General features: G+C 35.0%; 1 protein-coding gene across 2 annotated transcripts; it reads right to left on the bottom strand.

The window, feature by feature from the left end:
• Window positions 1-10: 10 nt before the first annotated feature.
• LOC104114063 (GRF1-interacting factor 3-like) lies at window positions 11-14,575 on the bottom strand. 2 transcript variants are annotated; one of them, XM_009624412.4, is made up of 4 exons: window positions 14,189-14,575; window positions 11,212-11,333; window positions 786-870; window positions 11-710 (listed from the first exon to the last, which is right to left on the bottom strand). In XM_009624412.4, exons 2-4 carry the CDS (start codon window positions 11,292-11,294, stop codon window positions 342-344), a joined length of 537 nt encoding a protein of 178 aa, XP_009622707.1. In that variant the 5' UTR covers window positions 11,295-11,333; window positions 14,189-14,575; the 3' UTR covers window positions 11-341. The 2 variants fall into 2 exon arrangements, with proteins under 2 accessions (XP_009622707.1, XP_009622706.1); XM_009624411.4 differs by having other exon boundaries at window positions 11,212-11,288; window positions 14,189-14,573.
• Between the last annotated feature and the right edge of the window lie 5,650 nt (window positions 14,576-20,225).

Raw genomic sequence — 20,225 nt, 5'->3', positions numbered from 1 at the left:
AATAAAAAACTTTTGAGGAGACAAAAACTCATATTCATAGCCAACACTAGAACCCATGTCTAATTGATTCAGAGAGGCTTTCTATTCTAAGTTATTACAGAATTACAGGCACTGGACCGGAAACTAAACAAAGCTTTTTCCTCTAACTAAAACAGAGGTTAACTCGAAAGAGAAACAGGAAAACTCTCCAGGAAAACACAACCTACCTAACTGTTCTAAGATTAAGATAAAATCAAACCTCTTTCTAATAGCACATCATGAAAACCATAAGATACAGCACTAGTTCTAAACCTACTATCAACTGCCCTTAGTGTACATATCAGACATTACTAAAAAGTCCATTACTTGGGTTCCTCCGAACCTTGGCCAGTCACCGAGCTAGCTTGACCGTCAGCTCCCGAAGGCTCAGCATCAGGGTTGTCTTGCTTGTTTCCTCCACGTGCATCCCCAGCGCCTGAAGTTGAAAGCTGGCTACCATTACTTGCACCACCAAGAGTGGAGTTGAGACCTCCAAGTTGCATACCCGTTTGTTGAGGAATACCTTGCTGCTGTCGCTGCAGTTGTTGATGCTGCTGATCCTGCATTTGCTGGGGGTTGTTAAACTGCAGTGGCATCTTTGCCGTAAACATACCCTGTTGTTGATTCATGGCTGCAGCCTGAGGGTGCTGCATGAAAAATCCACCTTGTTGCATTGCAGGATGAGGAGCCATCTGCATGTCATCACAAACACTATAAACAAACTGCACAGAAGTAGTAAACAAACTAAGATAGTTGACACTACAAACTTGTGTTGGAATAGCTGGCGATTGTGGTTGGGCATCAGCAATTGCGGCTAAGTACATCAAGTTCTTCTGAAGTTTAGCCTGGTACCTAGATCGTCAGGATGTCAAGCTAAATCATCAGTAAAGGACACACCAACTTCTATTTAGCACTTCCAACTGAATGAGTTAAGTAATAAGACAAATGAATCTTATAATGAAATTGGAATAGGAAGCCCAGTGAAATTATCAGGCATAGGTACAACTTAAAAATGTTGTTACAATTTAACTCTAGTAAACTCGGTCGATATTTATGAATGGTCGGCTAGAAATCTGTAGTTCAGCGGTATTACTGCACTTTACTTGTATTTGAGCTTAAATGATGGTGATTTGCACTTATTACGTGTTTTATGCCTTGCAGAAAATGATTCCGAGTTAAAAAGATAATTAGGAGCTAAATCAAACAATGTGGAGCTTTGAAGTCCGAGTAAAAGCCCAAGGAATTGAACTGGGATCGTGTTCGGGGGTCGAGAACCAAATCTGGATATCAAAAGGTGGAAGAAAAAAATTACTCTAAGAAAATTGCACTACCGCGCCGCATGGGAGGCGCCGCGCGGCAGTGCAATTGGAATTGGCCTGCCAGAAACGAGCCTCTGAATCCACTGGGCGCGGTGCATGGCACAAGGATTCATCATTCTTTCCTCAACTCAACACCCGAGTTTGGCTTGAATTCATGTTTTCTTATTCTTTAACTCTATTTGTGATGACTTTCTCCATGATTATAGAGCAGTTTACTTTAAGGTTTGACGGATAAGGTGTTTTGATTGATATTTGTAGATTTTAACTCTAGTTATTTGCAAGAATTCGTTTATGGGGCTTTGAATTGAATGCAATTTTATTCACCTAATTGTTTAATCGAAAGAGGAATATTTTGTATGATTATCTTTACATTATTTTGTTTTGTTTAATTCAATGATTCTTTTAAGTAATCGAAAGAGCTTGTTGAATTGTTGATTAATCAAAGTTAGGAGAATATTTGAGAGACGTTTCCTAAAGACTAGTCCAATAACATATTATTGCATACCTTCACAGTGCTTTATATTAGTTCACCTCGTAGAGTTCAAATTTAATCGAGAGAGGAGTCTTGGCTATACGATTGAACTAATCATCGAGTGAATTCGCGAGAATCATTAGAACATTAGAGTGAATTGAACTAGAGTTAGATCCCGAATAGCTATCTTGCACCTATCCTGTCACGACCCTTATTTCTCCCATTGATTAATTTTGTGTTGCTCAACTCTTGTCATTCTGTGATCAAGGTTATTTGCTTTTATTTTAATAGTTAACTTTAGTTCTTAATCATTCCAATCAAAGTGTTAATCATCATGAATAGCATCTAAATTAGAAATTACTAGAACATTATTTAAATCTAATCTATGTGGAGACGATAATTTTACTATACTATCTTTGGCTAGCGAGCATCAATTTCGTGTTGTGTTTTGTGCTCGTCAAATTAGAAATACAACAATGAACTTTAATAATTTGGGAACTAATGGTGATAGTTGATTATCACATTAAACACTTATTCTCTCAAATAATATAACACAACTAATAAATATTAAATAATAAATATTAAATAATAATAAGTGATGATCAAATCTTTGCAAGTTTTCACCTTTTTTTCTAATTCAATCAATTAACTACACCTCAAACTCAAACTAATTGGAGCAAGTGCTACAATGATTCTGCTTTATTTGGGTGACCGGCAAACGCTTCTCCAAAGGCTACCCTCTTGAGTTTCCGACTTTTCCTAGATTGAAGTAGCCTTTCGTCACCCTACCAAACGAAAGAAGTCACTATCAAACAGTTCACCCTATTTGGGTGACTGGGTCTATTTCATTCTAATACTGGTAAGTGGTTCGTCTTTTAAAGAATGCAGGGTTCTTAAAACTAGAAGTTCTCTCAGTCATACCTGGACCTTATATAAGTGTAACAATAACAAGACTCCAATCCCTAATTGGCATTACCTATATGGATTCTTTGTTTCAATGTCTTTATTATAGCTAAAGTCCACATGAGATGGAATCTCCTTGACATCTTGGATAGTCTGTTCTTCTGTGTTACACCCAATGTCTGTCAACAAGGCAACTAGAACTTCACTATCAGTGACACAGCGTACCATCTCACCATCTTTTATTACAATAATCTTCAGAATTTTCAGCTCCTTCTCTTTGTAGGGCTTGATCACCGCGTTCTGAGGTTTTTCATCATGATAAAGACATGAAGCTTTCTGGGTATTGGCGTGATCTGAAGGAGGCAAATTCTTTAAAGACAGACAAGTAGCTTCGTTATTTTCAGTGGGCTGGGTTTGTATAATAGAATTAGATTTAACACCTTTCGGCCTATATTTGCCTGACCATCTTCTGACCCAAATGAGTGACTTCACAGTTGGGATTTTTTACAGTATGTGTCAAGTTTACAGAGTCATTTATACCTATTTAGCACCTTTTTTGGAGCTTTTTCAAATATAGCAAGTTTTATAACATTTCTAGCAGAAGTTCCCTGCGTTTAATAACAGAATAATTTGAAGTTTTAGATCCCACCAAATTAAACAGGGATCCATTTTTTATCGTTTCTACTTTATTCACCTTTCTCTCTCATCCATAGCTAATATCCAACCATTATACTTGCACATTTTCCCCCTTTATCGTGAAACTCCCAATTCTCTCTATACATCTCTCTTATACAACGCAATTCAATTGAATACGAAAATATAGCTAGTAAAGTCCATTTGTACCGTACAGGCTTGACACCTTCAAGTGTTCGGACTATAGGTCCGAAAATTTCATGTTTTTGAAGAGAAACCAATTCCGTTTGAATTGCTTCCTTCTATTTTGGCCAATCACTTCTCAGCCTACATTCATCGACAAGTTTTAGTTCAATATGCTCATCTTGTTGCATTACTTCAATAGCAACGTTATATGCAAAATCCTTGTCGACAATTGTTGTAAATACTCATGTGGAATGGATGCCCACGTTGTGGGTGTCCATTCCCTTCACTATTTTACAATAGTAACTTTCACCTTTTCATGCCAATTATAACCTCTTTTTTTCATAAATGTCCACTAGTGCTTCTTAAAGGTTACATAGTATTTTTGCAAAAGAAAAGGTGTGTAAGAGCTGTTATGACAAGCTCACTACAGTAAGCTTTTATATCGAGATTAAGGTTGTCGCCCGTCCCGATCCCGTACCGTACCGTCTCGTTTATCCCAATTAAACGGTACACGAGATGAGACGAGATGACCATTTCGTCCCGTTTATCTCGTCCTATCCCGCCTATCCCGTCTGTCCCACGTGTTATTTAAAATTTTATTTTATTTTTGAAATAGAGTCGTTGGCCAATGGCTATAAACAGCCATATTTGGCCCCCACCCCCACCCCCATCCCAACTTTTAATTTAACCCCTAAGTTTGTTAAATTACACTTTAGCCCCCATCCTTCTTTATTTTTTTCCCACAAAAATCAACCATTCTCTCTCAAATCTCTTACATTCTATCTATCTATATTATTCTCTCTATTTTCTCACAATCAAAATAAGTTTCAAGTATTTGGGTTTAAACAACCATCTTTCGAAGACTGCCAAGCTAACATATATTCTTATACTAGATAAAAGCTTGATAAATATAAATCTATGGAAACAACAGGTGGTGAAACTATTCCTTCTACTTCTAAGGCTAGAGTAGAAGTTCTATGGGAAGGTATGGATGATATAACAGGTTTTGATTCCTCTATTGATGATGAACTTGATTCTTATCTTAACCAAGGATTGGAAAGTATTAAAGATGAAGAAGGCAACAAACAACTTTTGGCATGGTGGAGGGAGCGTGGCAAGGCTTTTCCAACACTTTCAATAATGGCCCGAGATATCCTGGCTATTCAAGCATCATCAGTAGCATCGGAGAGTTCTTTTAGCGCGGCAAGATTTCAAATCGCAGATCAAAGACATTTATTAGCGGAGGGCAGCCTAGAGATTTCCATATTATTCAGAGATTGGATTAATTCAGAAAGAAAAAATCTTGGTTTTGAAAAATTAACCACTAGGGAAGAAGAAGAAGAAGAAAAAGAAGAATACAATGAGATACTTAGCACTGGGAGCGATGACGGCATGGAACTCATGGAACATTAATCAACATTGCCAATTCCAAAACAATGTCAGAGAGAAATTATAGATAAGTTACAACGAAGCTATATAAGAGCTTACAAATATTAGTATGATGATTTGTAATTGGCTACTAAGAGGCCTAGTTCAAACAGAACATTTCCTAGAAGGTGGTTGCGTAGATTAGGTGCTCTTCAAAAGAATTATATTTGTATGTGAAATTTGAAAGTTCTATTAATAAAATAAAAGGCTCTAAGCCTTGAATGTTGTTTATGAATTGTTTTACACTCTTACTTATTTACTGAATGGCTTGAAATTTTATTAAATAAATTACAACTCTATTACAATTACTAAAATATTTCATTACAAGTTTTTTTTTTAATATTTTATAATTCTTTACTTAGTTTTTTTATCGTTTATTAAGTTTTAAGTTTATTAAATAAGTCAAAAAACTAGTCGTTGCAAACTTTAAAATCTTAGTCATTGTCAAACAACTAGTCGTTGCCAAACTTAATGCTTAAATAATTAATTTTAAAAAAAAATTGCTCACTTAAAGCCCGCTAACCGTCCCGTTTGTTAGCGGGATGGGATGGGCCTACCGTTTCGTCCCGTTTATCCCGTCCTGTTTAGGCCCGTCTCGCCACCGTCCCGGCTAAATGTCATACCGTCCCGTTTATTTGGTCTCGTCCCGTTGGACAGCCTTAATCGGGATCCATAAAGTGCGAGGTATTGTTCCTAGTAATTATATACATGTTTCAATGCTAGTTCATTATTCTTATTAGCATGTATAATATAGCATCACGCCTCCATTTTAAGTTGATAATAACCCTTTTTATTTTGATAGCTGCTTTGTCATCAACTTTTTAAGTAATTTAAATCCACTTATTTACTTTTTAAGTAATTTTATCAAAACTAAACTTTTGATTAATTATCCAAAAAATTACAAGTGAGATTTCTTCATTAATAATTATCATTATTTCTAATCCACTAATTTTCTTTGATAGTTTTCATCAAGTCGAATTTATCAAAGCGTGAATTCGTGGCACTTGATATCACTTGAAAAAATTACTTATCATGGGTCCTCAATAACAAAACTCACTTAGTTACTAAAAGTCTTGATGACACTATTACTTAAGGTGATTAAGCATCGAGTCAAGACCAAACGTAGGCAATGATTTTACTTCGTCATCATCTAGATGAAGGATTGAAAGTTGAATATTTGCTAGTGAAAGATCCATTTGAATTGTGGACTGATTTGAAAGAGGTATGACTACCTTAAGGCAACGATACTGCCAAGGGCTCAATATGAGTGGATACACTTATGGTTACAAAATTTTAAGACTGTAAGCGAGTATAACTCTATTATATTTACAATAACTTTCCAAATAAAATTATGTGGGGAAGCTATGAATAATGAAGACTTATTGGAAAAGACTCTTACCATTTTTCATGGCTCAAGTATGGTGTCACAACGGTAATACCATTAAGGAGTTTCAAAAGATATTCTAAGTTGATCTCATGACTTCTGGTGGCTGAGCAACATAATACGTTTTTGATGAAAAATCACAAAGTTCGTCTCGGAAGCCAATGTGGTAGCAACACATGATACGTCTAACAAAAAAAAAGCAAAATAATTAATGGGGACATATAAATGTATGTGGGCACAGCAATGGCAAGGATCGTCATCATGGTGGCCATTATAGACGTGAGAACAATATAGGTTACCCGTACTTTTCTCACTTTTATTGTTTATTGTAGTAATATAAAGGTATTCAACGAATGGGAGCCTTGGAGCAACAGTAAAGTCTCTGTGTGACCTATAGGTAACAGGTTCGAGCCGTAAAATCAGTCATTGATGTTTGCATCAAGGTAGGCTGCCTACATCACATCCTTTGCAGTGTGGCCTTTTCCTGAACCCTGCGTGAACACGGGATGCTTCGCGCACTAGGCTGCCCTTTTTTATAAAGGTATTCAACATTTCCTTCATTAGTAATATCAACATGGTAGCCATTTTGGCGAATAGATTTGAAACTCAACAAATTTTTGTGAGACTTTTTAGAGCAAACTGGTAATATTTTATATATAATAATATGCTAACCCGGGTTCCATTACAGTACATCTCGGGTTCTTTGAGACTTACTACAACACAATGCATTATTGATTGTCAATATTGTTCCTCTAGGTAGTCAAAGGTTGCTCTTCCAGATCCCTCAATTAATTTTGTACTACCAGATAGTATATTCACATAGGCTTTTTTCATAACCAAATAAGAGAAATATTTATTCTCCTTATATGGTGTGAGTTGTAGTACTATCCAGAAGGCATAGGTCTTCATTACTCATCTTGGATCCAACTGAAAACTAGGGAGTTTTATTTTCTTTAGAAAAACAAAAGTGCATCACAAGAAATACGAAAAAACTAAAAACACCATAAGACAACTTAAGTACAACTTGAAAATAGAAAAAAAAATGGAAGAACAAGACAATCAAAACACGAAAATGAAAGCAACAACATAATTGCATTCCCTAGTAAAATGATCAAACTTCAATTTATTTGATCCCCAAAAAAGTCTCAACTTTCAAATAAGTAATATCATCAAGGTCTTCAAAAATATTGTCTTTAAAAGCAACACTTGCCTCGGTATTATTATCATATTTGTTTGAAGGACCTACCTCAACATCATTTTTAAAGGTCCAGTGCGACTCCATTTGGAGCACTAGCAGAAAAGGCTCCAACATTATTTGCCCTTCTTTTGATGGAGTTTTGATAAAGTCCAACAAAATGCTCAAGGGCGCGACATTCACGTTTCTAATGACCTTTCATGTCACATCAATGATAGTTATTGTCTTTGCCTCTTGAAGGATTATTTTGAGAACCTATATTGTTCTTCCGTTTATAATGACTACCACGATAACCATTATTATATCGTCACTTGCCATTGCCACGCCCACGTATATTTATATGGCCTGTTAATTAGTTTTTTCTTTTTTTAGACTTATCATGTGTTGCTATAACATTTGCTTCCGAAAATGGAGCAGATCCAGTGGGACGGACTTCGTGATTTTCATCAAAAGGGTATTATGTTGCTCAGCCACAAGAAGACATAATATCAACTCAAAAAAAAAATTAAAACTATTTTAGTGGTATTACTATTGTGACACCATACTTGAGGCATGAAAAGTAGTAAGAGTCATTTCCAATAAGTCTTCATTAGTCATAGTTTCCCAAATAATTTTAATTGGGAAGTTACTCTAAATACAATAGAGTTATACTCGCTTACGGTCTTAAGATTTTATAACCCTAAATGTGTCCACTCATATCGAGCCCTTGCAATATCGTTGCCTCAAGGTAATCATACCTTTCTTTCAAATCAGTCCACAATTCAAGTGGATCTTTCACTGTCAAATATTCAGCTTTTAATCCTTCATCTGGATGATGACAAAAAAAAATCATTGCCTTCGCTCTGTCTTGACTCGATGCTTCATTACCTTGAGTAATAATGTCACCAAGACCTTTAACGACTAAGTGAATTTTATTATCAAGGACCCATGATAAATAATTTTTTCATGAAATATCAAGTGCCACGAATTCAAGCTTTGATAAATTAGACATGATGAAAACTACCAAAGAAAATAAGTGAATTAGAAATAACGATAATTATTAATGAAGAAATCTCACTTGTAAATTTTTTGATAATTAATTAAAAGTTTAGCTTTGATAAAATTACTTAAAAAATGGATGAAAGCAGCTATTAAAAAAAGAGTTATTATCAACTTAAAATGGAGATACATGCTAATAAGAATAATGAACTAGCATTGAAACATGCAAAAAATATACTAGGAACAACACCTAGCACTTTATGGATTTTGGACATAAAAGCTTACTTTAGTGAGCTCTTCATAACAACTCACACACACATCTTATCGTTTACAAACACATTATGTAACCATTTAGGAACACGGGTGGATATATATGACTAGTAATTAGTATTTCTTAGAATTTATAACTTAACCAAAGCAGAATGTCATCTTTTATTAATCTTTTATACAACTATTAACTGGTCATGCATATTGTGACTTGTAAAAATCAAATGCAAGAACCAAGTCAGATAGCTAAGAGAACCAAATAAACAGTATAAGCAAATTGAATTATACATAATCAGAAAGAAAGACTCAAATTCTTCTAGAGAGAAGATTAGAGCTTCGTGCTGATAGCGTGGTGTGAAATAATAACAATATAGTAAAAACTAAGAAATTAACAAAAACTTAAACTATAAGAAAATACTAGTAAGAGCATAAACTCCTTTTTCTACTTTGAATTGTGTGTCGTAGCATTGTGAGTTACATTGTTTTTTATAGGTATGAAAAACTAAAAATTACTATTGTAAAATAGTATTATACTGACGAATCCTCTTTTTCCTTTTAGTGATCTCAAGGAATTTGTCCCCAACAAGGTATCACATTAGTTTTAACACAACCACCTTATTGCCATAAGGTTGCTCATTGATTGTAATAAAAGCTAGAAATAGATACACGGGTTAGTTGGGGAGAACAGATGATCAGATTAAGAAGAGATGACAGTAGCAATCTGACCAAAGATATAAGAAAGATGAATGAGGAAGATAACAAATAAAAAGGGAGAATGTAAAAGATAAGATAAACGACAAAAGAGAGATTTAGAAAGTCCTATATATCAAGATGGAATTGCCATAAGAGGTGAACAGAAAAGGTGCAGAGAAGTACGCATGAAACCCAAGAGAGAGAAAACAGACTCAATCCCTCCTTCCCTCCTCTCTAAAATATAAATTAATTTGAAATAAATACATATATTGCAGTTTGGGTCGATTTCTTTTGGTTTGTATTTACTACCACTCAAAAACAAATATTGAAGGGTTTCTAAATTTTAGAACCATATATAACCAAGCACAAGTCGGGTCAGCAAGCTGGTCTGATGCACTTTTTGGTTTGATGCAATTTCTGGTTTTACTTTGAACATCTGGGTGACGCTTCAACTTAAGGAAAAATCAAGTGTTGCACCCAGCTTGCGCTTCAAGAGAGCACTTGACAAAAATTTCTTACAGTAAGTATTGAGACTTCAAAAGACGAAGATCTAGTTTTGCGCACTACAATCTTCGCTTGCTTTCTCGTCAAAAAGAAACATACATGTGGCCCAAGCAAGTATCGGGATGTGACTCATATGAGTATGTCTATAATCTATGTTTTCTTGATTTTATATTTCCTTTAGTATTCCTTTTATTTTTTTAATCATTTTTATTTTAATTTTGCTTTTGGTGGAGATTATTCTGATGTTAATGAAGCCATCGGTGATCTAGTTGAATTATCAATAGATAAACCTCAACTAGAAGGAATCATCTTTGAAGAAGAGGTTGAAGATGTGCAAGAAATTGATCTTGAAAATATTGAGGAAGAATGCTAAATGTTATTGTTCAAATGCTAAAACTAATAGTTATACTTTCCTACTTTTTTATTAGTTTATATAGTTCAATTAAAATGTTAATGTAACTTTGTATGGGGAATGGTGATTGCAATTGTAGTTTATTTTTGCCTTTTTGGTGTTCATGCTCATTTGATTGACTTAATGAAATACCTCTTTATAATTTGTGACTTGTGAGAGGGATGCTAAATGATAATTACGTCTTTTATTCTCTATGTTTATGTCAGGTTCTTCGACAAAACCAGTAAAAGCCTAAAAGGTATGTTTTCTTTATCTTTATATATCTAACTCTTTTATTTATGTAGTTATGTGATATCTATTATATGTTAATATACTTTGTGTAACTTGTAGGAGAATTCGAGAATGGAAGAAAATCAAGAAATCATGCTTGCAACTTGAAAATAAAAAAGAAATTCACACTTTACAAGCTATAAGCAAATATTTCACAAAATTTCTCAGAATTTAGAGATATTTTTATATTTTTATTTTTTTGAATTATTTTTAGGATCCCCGCACGCGTGTCCATTCTAGGATCTGTATCCCTGAATCTTAAAATTTACATCTCAAAGGATCCGACCTCCAGATCCACACCCATGTCGGACATACACACCCGTGTCAGAGTAACTTAGCTGGTCATAGATGCAAATTCTATATGTATCACTTAAACTAGCTCTAAAACTAGTTGTGGAACTTCAGTACAAGACGTCAGAATCTTTTGCCTTTAGTACGGGATATCCTTATTGAAACATGTCAGTGCTTAAAACCAAAGGAACATATAACTCCAAGTAACACGGGGGATCAGAGCATAAAGAAGATGGGAATGGGAATGCCACTACTTACTGTGCACATTCAGCTAGTTTCCCAAGATTTTGATTGTCCAATATGGCCAAAATCAGTGTCTTGTTCTCATCCAGGTACTGCATCACATAACAAAACCCATTTTACCACATGAATCCTGACACCTGAAAATATAAGGAAATACCTGAGGTGGCCGCAAAACCACTCAGCCAAGTAAGTAGTTATTCTTTCAAATTAATCGTGTCAGAAACATAGCTGTGAACCATTCACGGTTCACCGACTTCCATAAATAAAGATTTGTAATGAGAAGTATAGACTCATTCTCCTAGTTAAGATTGTTGGTTAAAGTCAGAAAATTCTTACATTAAATGTTCTTCCTTAATTATTTTCTCTTGAGTTACCCCATCAAACATGATTATGCTGTCCATTTCAATAAGTAATTCTTGCACAAAGCATCCAGCTGGAACATAAGCCTACTCCTAACTGCTAGAGAAATGACAACTCTTCAGAAACCAAAATCATAACCACCTTTTTAGAAATTTCATAAGTAAAGGTTTACTGAAGTTCAAAGCTTCATGCACATACAAATAAACTAACTCGTACTTAATACATATAGAAGAGTCAACATATTAATTGATTCAAAGAAGCTTTACTTAATAGAACTCCCCAAATTGACAAAACATTTCAAAATATTTAAGGACTCCACTAAACATTCAACTAATCCCCACAATTATTGCGGCAGTTATGAACTTATGATACCCACTTTAAATATGTTTATAGTGACAAGACTATGTAGAGAAGAACAAAATAGGCGTATAGCATAAAGCACCTTCTTTAGAAGATATCAAAAAGTATCATTTTTAGAACTTTCCAGATAAGGAGGTCAACAATGTGGGCATTATCGATTGTTCCCCACCACACCACTCAAATAGGCATAAGTTGTTAAGAACCACAGTTTCTATCTTCAGCGTAAATTGTTACTTAACTTTCTTAGAGTTCACATTTATAACAAACTTCAACATCCTAAACCATCTTTATCCATTCTCTCATCTTTCATTTTTCCCGGCTCACTGCCATTAAGCGTGTGATTGTAATTGCTCCGACTAAAACTAGCTTATCTAATTTTTTAATAACCGTGGTATCCAGACCAGCTTGCGCGCACCTCGACTAATTCCACGGGATACCTGCTACCTCCCACTAGCAACAGGTGCCAGTTAACTCTGTCTACCAAGCTTGAACAGTGATTTGAACCTGAGACCCTCATGGTTCTCAACCCACTTTATTAACCACTAGGCCACACCATCGGTTGCTCCATCTAAATCTAATCATAAGCTACTTGTTAATAGTATAATTGAGGATCCTTATATTTTATACTTCAAGCTCATAGCACAAGCTATCTCCTAACTGACAAGACACAATTAGGACATTTGTGCGAAATGGTCAATGTCGTGATAAAATATGGGTATTATCAACATGCATACAAGAACAATTTAGGGCATTCTGCATAGCTGAGTTCACAATTTTTCCACAAGCCCAAAAGTTATGCCAAATATAACTTGGAAATTACGGAAAAGTTTTCCACACAGAAACTTTTTGTTTCAAAATTCACTCAACAAAGACAATTCCTAGTTGTTAGAGGGATCATACACAGTTGATATTTAGTGTTACTACAAACTTTACCCTTCTATTTTTATTTTTTCTGTTGGGACGGAAGAGAGGGTGGGGGAGCCATTGTCATTGATCTAAGCATAACATTTTCATAATTTGTGATCCTAATTCCTTTGTATGACATAGTATTGCAATGAACCAATGAGATAAAATAAATACACCACTTATTCATACCCAGGAAAAGAAATTCACATGGATAACCAAGATCAACTATAATACTATGATCAAACAACTATGAAAGCATTTGAAGTATTTGTCAAATAATCCAAATGATTTAACATAGCATTAAAATAAGCTTCTAAAGCAAGTTAACATAATCCGTCGCCTGAATACAAAATAAAATTAAATAAAATATCACACAAAGAAACTAATTCAAGACTATTAGGCCATTACACCCAATTTAATCAAATTTGACATAAATATGTAAAACTCTCCATCTCAAGTACTATGATTTACAAAAGGGGAGCATTCACCGCAACTTCCATAATTTCCGGATAGTTTTTCTCCATAGAATTAAGGAATATTTCCAACCATTTTTCTTTTTCTTTTTTCGTGAAAGATAAAACAATAAATTACATACTTTATTACCAACCCTTTGGAGCAGAGATAACAACTACTCCTCAATCTCAAACAAACTGGGATCTGCTGTATGCATCCTAACTGTACACGTTACTCTATCTCATGTCGATCATATGCAAATACAAACAAAAAGTATTTGAAGCTCTGTATATTTTCTAACCGTATAAATCTCTTAAAAGATTAAACCACTCCTAGAAAGCATAGGACATGCGGTAAACTTTTGAAGTACAGATTATATAAAATAGTACTAATCTTCATCCCTTTAAAGGACAAAACAAGAAGTTCCACAATATTAGTAGAACTACTATTTATCACACTTCAACCTACAGCTGTGAAGTGTTTTTCAACATTAATTTTCATTTATTTGTTGAGCCTTAGACTACTTATGCTTTAAGGGGTCGTTTAGTATGATGGATAAGCAAAAATAATCCTGGACAAAAATTGAGTAGCCTTATCCCTTGTTTGGTTACTAATCATTGGATAAGTTATCCCAAGATTAAAAGTAGAACCGGGATAACTTATACATGCCGGAGAGTGGAATAGTAATCTGGTAAGTTATACCAGAATAAACTATAAAGTAGTAAAATTGACTATGTAAGGATTAATATAATATAACAAACAGTCAATAAGAAATAATCTCGGCATAACTAATCCCAAAAGCATAACTTGTCTTCAAAGCAAACGACCGCTAAGTACCTCAGAACACAGTGAGGCAAGAAAGTAAAAATTACCAACAGGGAAATTAGTAATAAAAAAAAAATGATAGTAATACCTTTTGAATCTGCTCAGTGGTGATATTGTTAGGAGGAAAAGAGGGCATGACTGGAATCATAGGTGGTGGCTGTTGCATCCTCGTATACTGCTAAACCCTGCTCTTAATTAAGGTTCTCTCAAAAAACACTAGGTTCTAATTGAACAATTACCAGAGATTATAGCTTTTTTCGAGAGGAAAAAGAAGACCTGAATTTTCAATATTTTCAATAAATTCAAACTTCACTGAAGAAGGATTTGAAACAAAAGGGGCGATTTTGAGAGTGGGGTTAGGTGGAACCGTGGAAGAGTGGGAAGTAAGAGAAGAATTGTGTCGGAGTCCGGTTGGACCGGGTGGATTGTTCTCGAAAGTTGGAAACTTTAAGGTATCCTATTGAACTCCATATTGAAAAATGTGAAGATTTTTTGGGTGGATTTTCTTTTTTAAGTTTAATTCTTATCTTTTTCTTTTAAGCCAAACATTATTTTAGGGTTAATCTAATGGTAAGCAACCTCCAACCAAGAGGTTGTGAGTTTGAGTCACCCCAAGAGCAAGGTGGGGAGTTCTTGGAGGGAAGGATACCGAGGGTCTATTGGAAACAGCCTCTCTCCCTCATGGTAGGGTAAGATCTGCGTACACACTACCCTCCCCAGACCCCACTAGTGGAATTATACTAGGTTGTTGTTGTTGTTCCTAATTTTTACAATACAATGTTTTATGTGCAAATCCAATTCATTCAAGTTTATTTTAGTGTAAAATTAAACATATATTTTATTTCAATCTCTCATATTTTAATTTGAATCTAATAGCTAAACATTTATCAATAAATAAATAAATATATATATATATATATATATATATATATATATATATATATATAAAAAAATCTCATCATTAGTTAATCTCAGTATTATGATCTCATATTATAACGGGGTATTATCACTTTTAGGCCGACCTCGGCCTCTTGCGGCTCTAACAAGGGGCGCGGGTGTCTGATCATCGGATTCAGTTGTGCGTGTCCTCACCATTTGTGAGAGAATAGAAAGACAATTGTTTATAACTTTGAAATCAACAAAGGCGCACGATAAGGAATCAAAGAAGTGAATATTTCCTAATAGTTCCATAGTCTCTCGAAGATAAGTACAAACGTCTCTGTACCGATCCGCAAGACTCTACTAAACCTGCTTGTGACTCATAACACTTATGAACCTAGAGCTCTGATACCAACTTGTCACGACCCCAAATTCCCTCCGTAGGAGGTCGTGATGGCACCTAGTTTCTAAGACTAGGTAAGCCTATCAATGCGGAATAATAATAAATATCTAAAATAAATAAACTACAATTTAACCAAATTCAACTCCCAAAATCCAGCAGAAATAAGTCACAAGCTTCTAAGAATTTATTCTCCATGTCTCTATACATGAGAGTCTAAAACAAATAAGGAAGACAACATAGTAAGATAGAAGGGGACTCCAGAGTCTGCGGACGATATATCTCGAAGTCTCCTCGTACAGTTAGTTTACTGATGCCTGGTCTAATAAGATTTATCTGGATCTGCACAAAAAGATATACAGAAGCGTAGTATGAGTACACCACAGCGGTACCCAGTAAGTGTCAAGCCTAACCTCGGTAGGGTTGTGACGAGGTCAGGTTAGGCCCTACTGGAGAATAAATAATGACATGGTAATAAATGTTTAAACAATATGATAAGATAAAATGACAATGGGAATGAATCAAGTAGTATGTCATATTTAATTACACCAAATAATGGCAATTAATATCTCTTGAAAACAAAACAAAATTTTCTTTCAACTTCAAGAAAATCACAACAAATAATCAAAGGCAACTGCGGCCATAAATCAATATCAACAAGGGCACTCCCGAGGTACCGTCTAGTAGTCCCAAATCATAAATAAATTCACAATATCTCATTTCATTATCTCACCGTGGGAGCCTTCACAGTTTATTTTAAAGAAAATATTTTTTTCCAAAATAGCATCTCGCGTTTTAGCCAACTTTATCACACCGCATGACTTCTAGTAGTTTTCCCTACTAGTCACGCGTATCAAGCCACCCTTATCTCACCGCATGCGTTTCAATATCAAACCTTATACCACCGCATGCGTATCAATATCACAATATATCATAATTTGTACCTCAAGTGCTCAAATAATTTAACTTGCCAAAATAATTCAACAACAATATTTTTCCACAATAAAGAGTTCACGGTTCCATCATAATGAGTACGAAAATCTTACAAAAATATTCAAGAATAAATAATTCAGGAAAATAATATTTCAAAATCTTTAATACGTTGCTTCAATATCAAATTTAAAAATGTCAAATACTTCATATTAATAATATTTAATTTAAAGAAAATCAACCTTCAAATAATGCACAGAATAAAAGAAACCATATTTCAACTAAACAAGTAAAACAATTAGCAGGAAAAGGTCAAACAAATTTAAGGTATATATTTCAGATCAATGATGAAGAATATAACAAGATAAAATAATTTAATAAATGCGCAACAATGATCTACACAATTTAAAAATATAATCTTTCATATTTAGCCCGTGTACATACTCGTCACCTCGTATACACGACTTTCAATACATTTCAATAATCACATCAATACTAATCCTAGGGGAAATGTCCTCATACAAGGTTAGACAAGCCACTTATCTCGACTTGCTCCAATTTAACCAAGTATTATATTTTTTTCTCGATTTTCCGACTTTGATCGACTCGTATCTAGTCATAATTAATTCGATACAATCAACAACAATTATAGGAATTAATTTCATAAGAAAATAATACATTTTTCAATAAAATTCGAAATTAGCTCAAAAATTGCATGTGGGTCCAATGTATCAGAATCCGGTGAAACTTACAAAATCTGACAACCCATTCAATTACGAGTCCAACCATACCAGTTTCACTAAAATCTGACTCTGAATCGACACCGAAATCTCAAAAATTCGTTTCTATGAGATTTCTAAAATTTTTCCAAATTTATATCTCAAAACACTAATTAAATGGTAAAACAATGATATATTCGTGTATACTGACCAAATCCGAGTTAAAATCACTTACCCCAATATTTTTCCTTGAAAATATATCAAAATCGCCTCTCCTCAAGCTCCAATTCGTCAAAAATGGCAAATGGGACGAAGTCTCCTGTTTTTATAACTTACAAATTTGTGAGGGAGCCCGATTTGTCAAGGAGCCCGATTTTGACAGCATTTCCAGCAGAAAAATTACAACAGCTTTTGTAGTAGCTAAGTCCCACTTTTGATCCGTTAACCATCCGAAACTCACCCGAGGCCCTCGGGACTTCAACCCAATACACCAACAAGTCCTAAAATATCATACGGACTTATTTGAAAACCTAAAATCAAATCAAACAACGCTAAAGTCACAAATCACACCCTAATTCAAGCTTAATGAAACTCAAGAATTTCCAACTTCTACATTCGATGTCGAAGCCTATCAAATCAAGTCCGTCTGGCCTCAAATTTTGCACACAAGTCATAAATGACATAACAGAGTTGTGAAAATTTTTAGAACTGAATTCCGACCCCGATATCAAAAAGTTAACTCCCCGGTAAAACTTCCAAACTCAAATTCCTATTTTAGCCATTTCAAGTCTAATTTCACTACGGACTTCCAAATAAAATTTCGATCACGCTCCTAAATCCAAAATCATCATACAGAGCTGTTGGAATCATCAAAATTCTATCCCAGGGTCGTTTGCACATAATTCGACATCCGATTACTATTTGAACTTAAACTTTTAATTTTTTATCAAAAATCCATATCTCGGGCTAGTGACCTCGGAATTTGATTCCAGGCATACACCCAAATCCCAAATCACGATACGGACCTATCGGAACTATCAAAATACTTATTTGAGTCCGTTTGCTCAAAATATTGACCAAAGTCAACTCAGTTGAGTTCTAAAGCTCTAATTCACATTTTAATCCTTTTTTCACATAAAAACTTTTCAAAAATTTTTACGGACTGTGCACGTAAGTCGAGAAATTATAAATAGTATTTTTTGAGGCCTTACAATACAAAATTAATTATTAAATTTAAAGATGACATTTTGGGTCATCACACTTGGAAACAAGAGCAAAAACTTGGGGGGAAAAGTTAACTAATATTAGTAACACCAAAAAATATTAAAACGATGAAAAGAGACAAAGAATCAAACGAAGACTTGGATAATAAAAAGAACGGGACAAACCAACTCTAGAAAAGATAAAAGAAGACAAAGTAGGCCAATAGGTTGGAGATTTGGAGTTAAAAAAAATCAAATGATAAAATAGAATTATGAAATAATAAGTAAGGACATAATTAGAATAGAAAATAGGAAACGATCGCATCACACCAAATCGGTTGTTTCATAAAATGGGGCTTTTGGTTGTTCCGGAATAATGGATTTAATAATACGATACAATCAATTTTAAATAAACAATCAAAACAAACATTGTTTTAAGATAACAATACAATACGATACCATGCGTAACAACCATCCAAACAAGTTGTTTGTAAACCTATAAAATAAGCAAAGGTTTATGCTTAAGTGTGGAAGTTTTTAATTCCAAGTCCACAACACTCTTTCGGGTTCACCGAAAGGGAAATCTCTATCCTGTAAACATGTAAGTTACTATTTTTATTTATAAATTATGTTACTTTCGGTTATTATTTTGAGAGCGGCTATATGGTATCATTTCTCCTTCCCAGTATAATTTATTCCTACAAAATTTCTATCTATTATGATACTGAAATAATCAATCTATACTAAAGGTTCATCGTTGCATTAAAGAAATGAAAACCAAATATAAGATAAAACAATATTATAATCTTGCTTGAAAAAGATAGCATATCAAAATGAATTTACTGATCCTTACACTTGGTTAAGGAGAACAACGCTTATGGAAAGACATTGTCACGGGGCCGTTTTTTTGGTAACCCGTGAGAGCAGCAAGATAGCTTGACTAATACTCTTATTTCAGTCCTAACCAACAAACAAGCACAATATCGTGCTTGAACCAAGGCAATCACACAAACTCAAAGGTTGGAGGGATAACGAAATGAAAGACACACAAAGATGATAGACCAAGGCCAATTTTCGGGTTTCATTCATATACAAAAGAAGGAAATACAAGTAAAGAGATCTGCCCTCTAACAAGGCATATATATGTCTATTTATACAAAGAATGTCCACAGGGAACTAGGCTGGCTGTGGACCCGTCCAGCTGTGGTGCACTGCTTTGTGCTGGCATCATGTGATTTCCATGAATGTGTTGGCAGACCATGTGTCAATGGTCTTGTCCAGTTTCTGTGCCCCAGTTCTTGCTGGCAGATAGTTGCTCCCATGTTTGCCTAGACAGGATGTAGCCCTACCCAGCTGTGCAGCACATGCCTTTGCTGGTAGTGAGTTGCTTCCATGATTGTCCTGGTAGACTATGGTCCTGCCCATTTGTGTTGCATGTGACTTTGTTGGCAGAATGTGGCCCCTAAGAGGGTCCAGACAGCCTGCGAGATCATTGCCTCCATGTGCAAAGACCTTCTGGTCTTTGGCAACCAAGTTTGGCTCGTGTTGCAGCCCTTTAGGTGGCAAATTTGGCCGGAAAATATGCGGGTCGATGCACTCTCCCCCACTTGAAATGGCGACGACCGTGGTGCCACAACGGTTCAAGTAATCATGAACTTGATCTTTGAACGGCCATAACGCCTCATATTTTTCCCACGATGCCTTCTCTAGCGGTTGCCCCTTCCAACAGACAAGAAATTGGGCGCTTGAATTGCCCCAACATACTTCTTGTATCACCCGATGGTTGATAATGGCTTCAACTCACTTGTCGATGACCGGAGGGGTTACGAAAACATTTGGTCGGCTGGATTGCCTCCACCCCATATCACTATTGTCTCTACAAGGTGCCTCTAAGGCTCTAACAGACTAACATGCCTCGACCCAAGCAACTCTTCAGGTTGCTTCCTTAAATCCTTCATCTTTGGAGGTGCCATGTATGGACCCATGGTAGGTGGC

Source organism: Nicotiana tomentosiformis, chromosome 8 (assembly GCF_000390325.3).
Source record: "Nicotiana tomentosiformis chromosome 8, ASM39032v3, whole genome shotgun sequence".
Lineage (NCBI taxonomy): Eukaryota > Viridiplantae > Streptophyta > Magnoliopsida > Solanales > Solanaceae > Nicotiana > Nicotiana tomentosiformis.
The sequence above is the reverse complement of the archived record's forward strand: the minus strand, read 5'-3'. Positions and strand labels throughout refer to the sequence as shown.

Excerpts from the sequence above, each read along its gene's own strand:
- LOC104114063 (XM_009624411.4), bottom strand. The coding sequence starts at position 14,266 with ATGCAACAGCCACCACCTATGATTCCAGTCATGCCCTCTTTTCCTCCT. Across the intron at positions 11,289-14,188 it reads CCACTGAGCAGATTCAAAAG|TACCTGGATGAGAACAAGAC; the intron begins GTATTACTATCA and ends TATGTGATGCAG. Across the intron at positions 711-785 it reads CGCCAGCTATTCCAACACAA|ATGGCTCCTCATCCTGCAAT; the intron begins GTTTGTAGTGTC and ends GATGACATGCAG.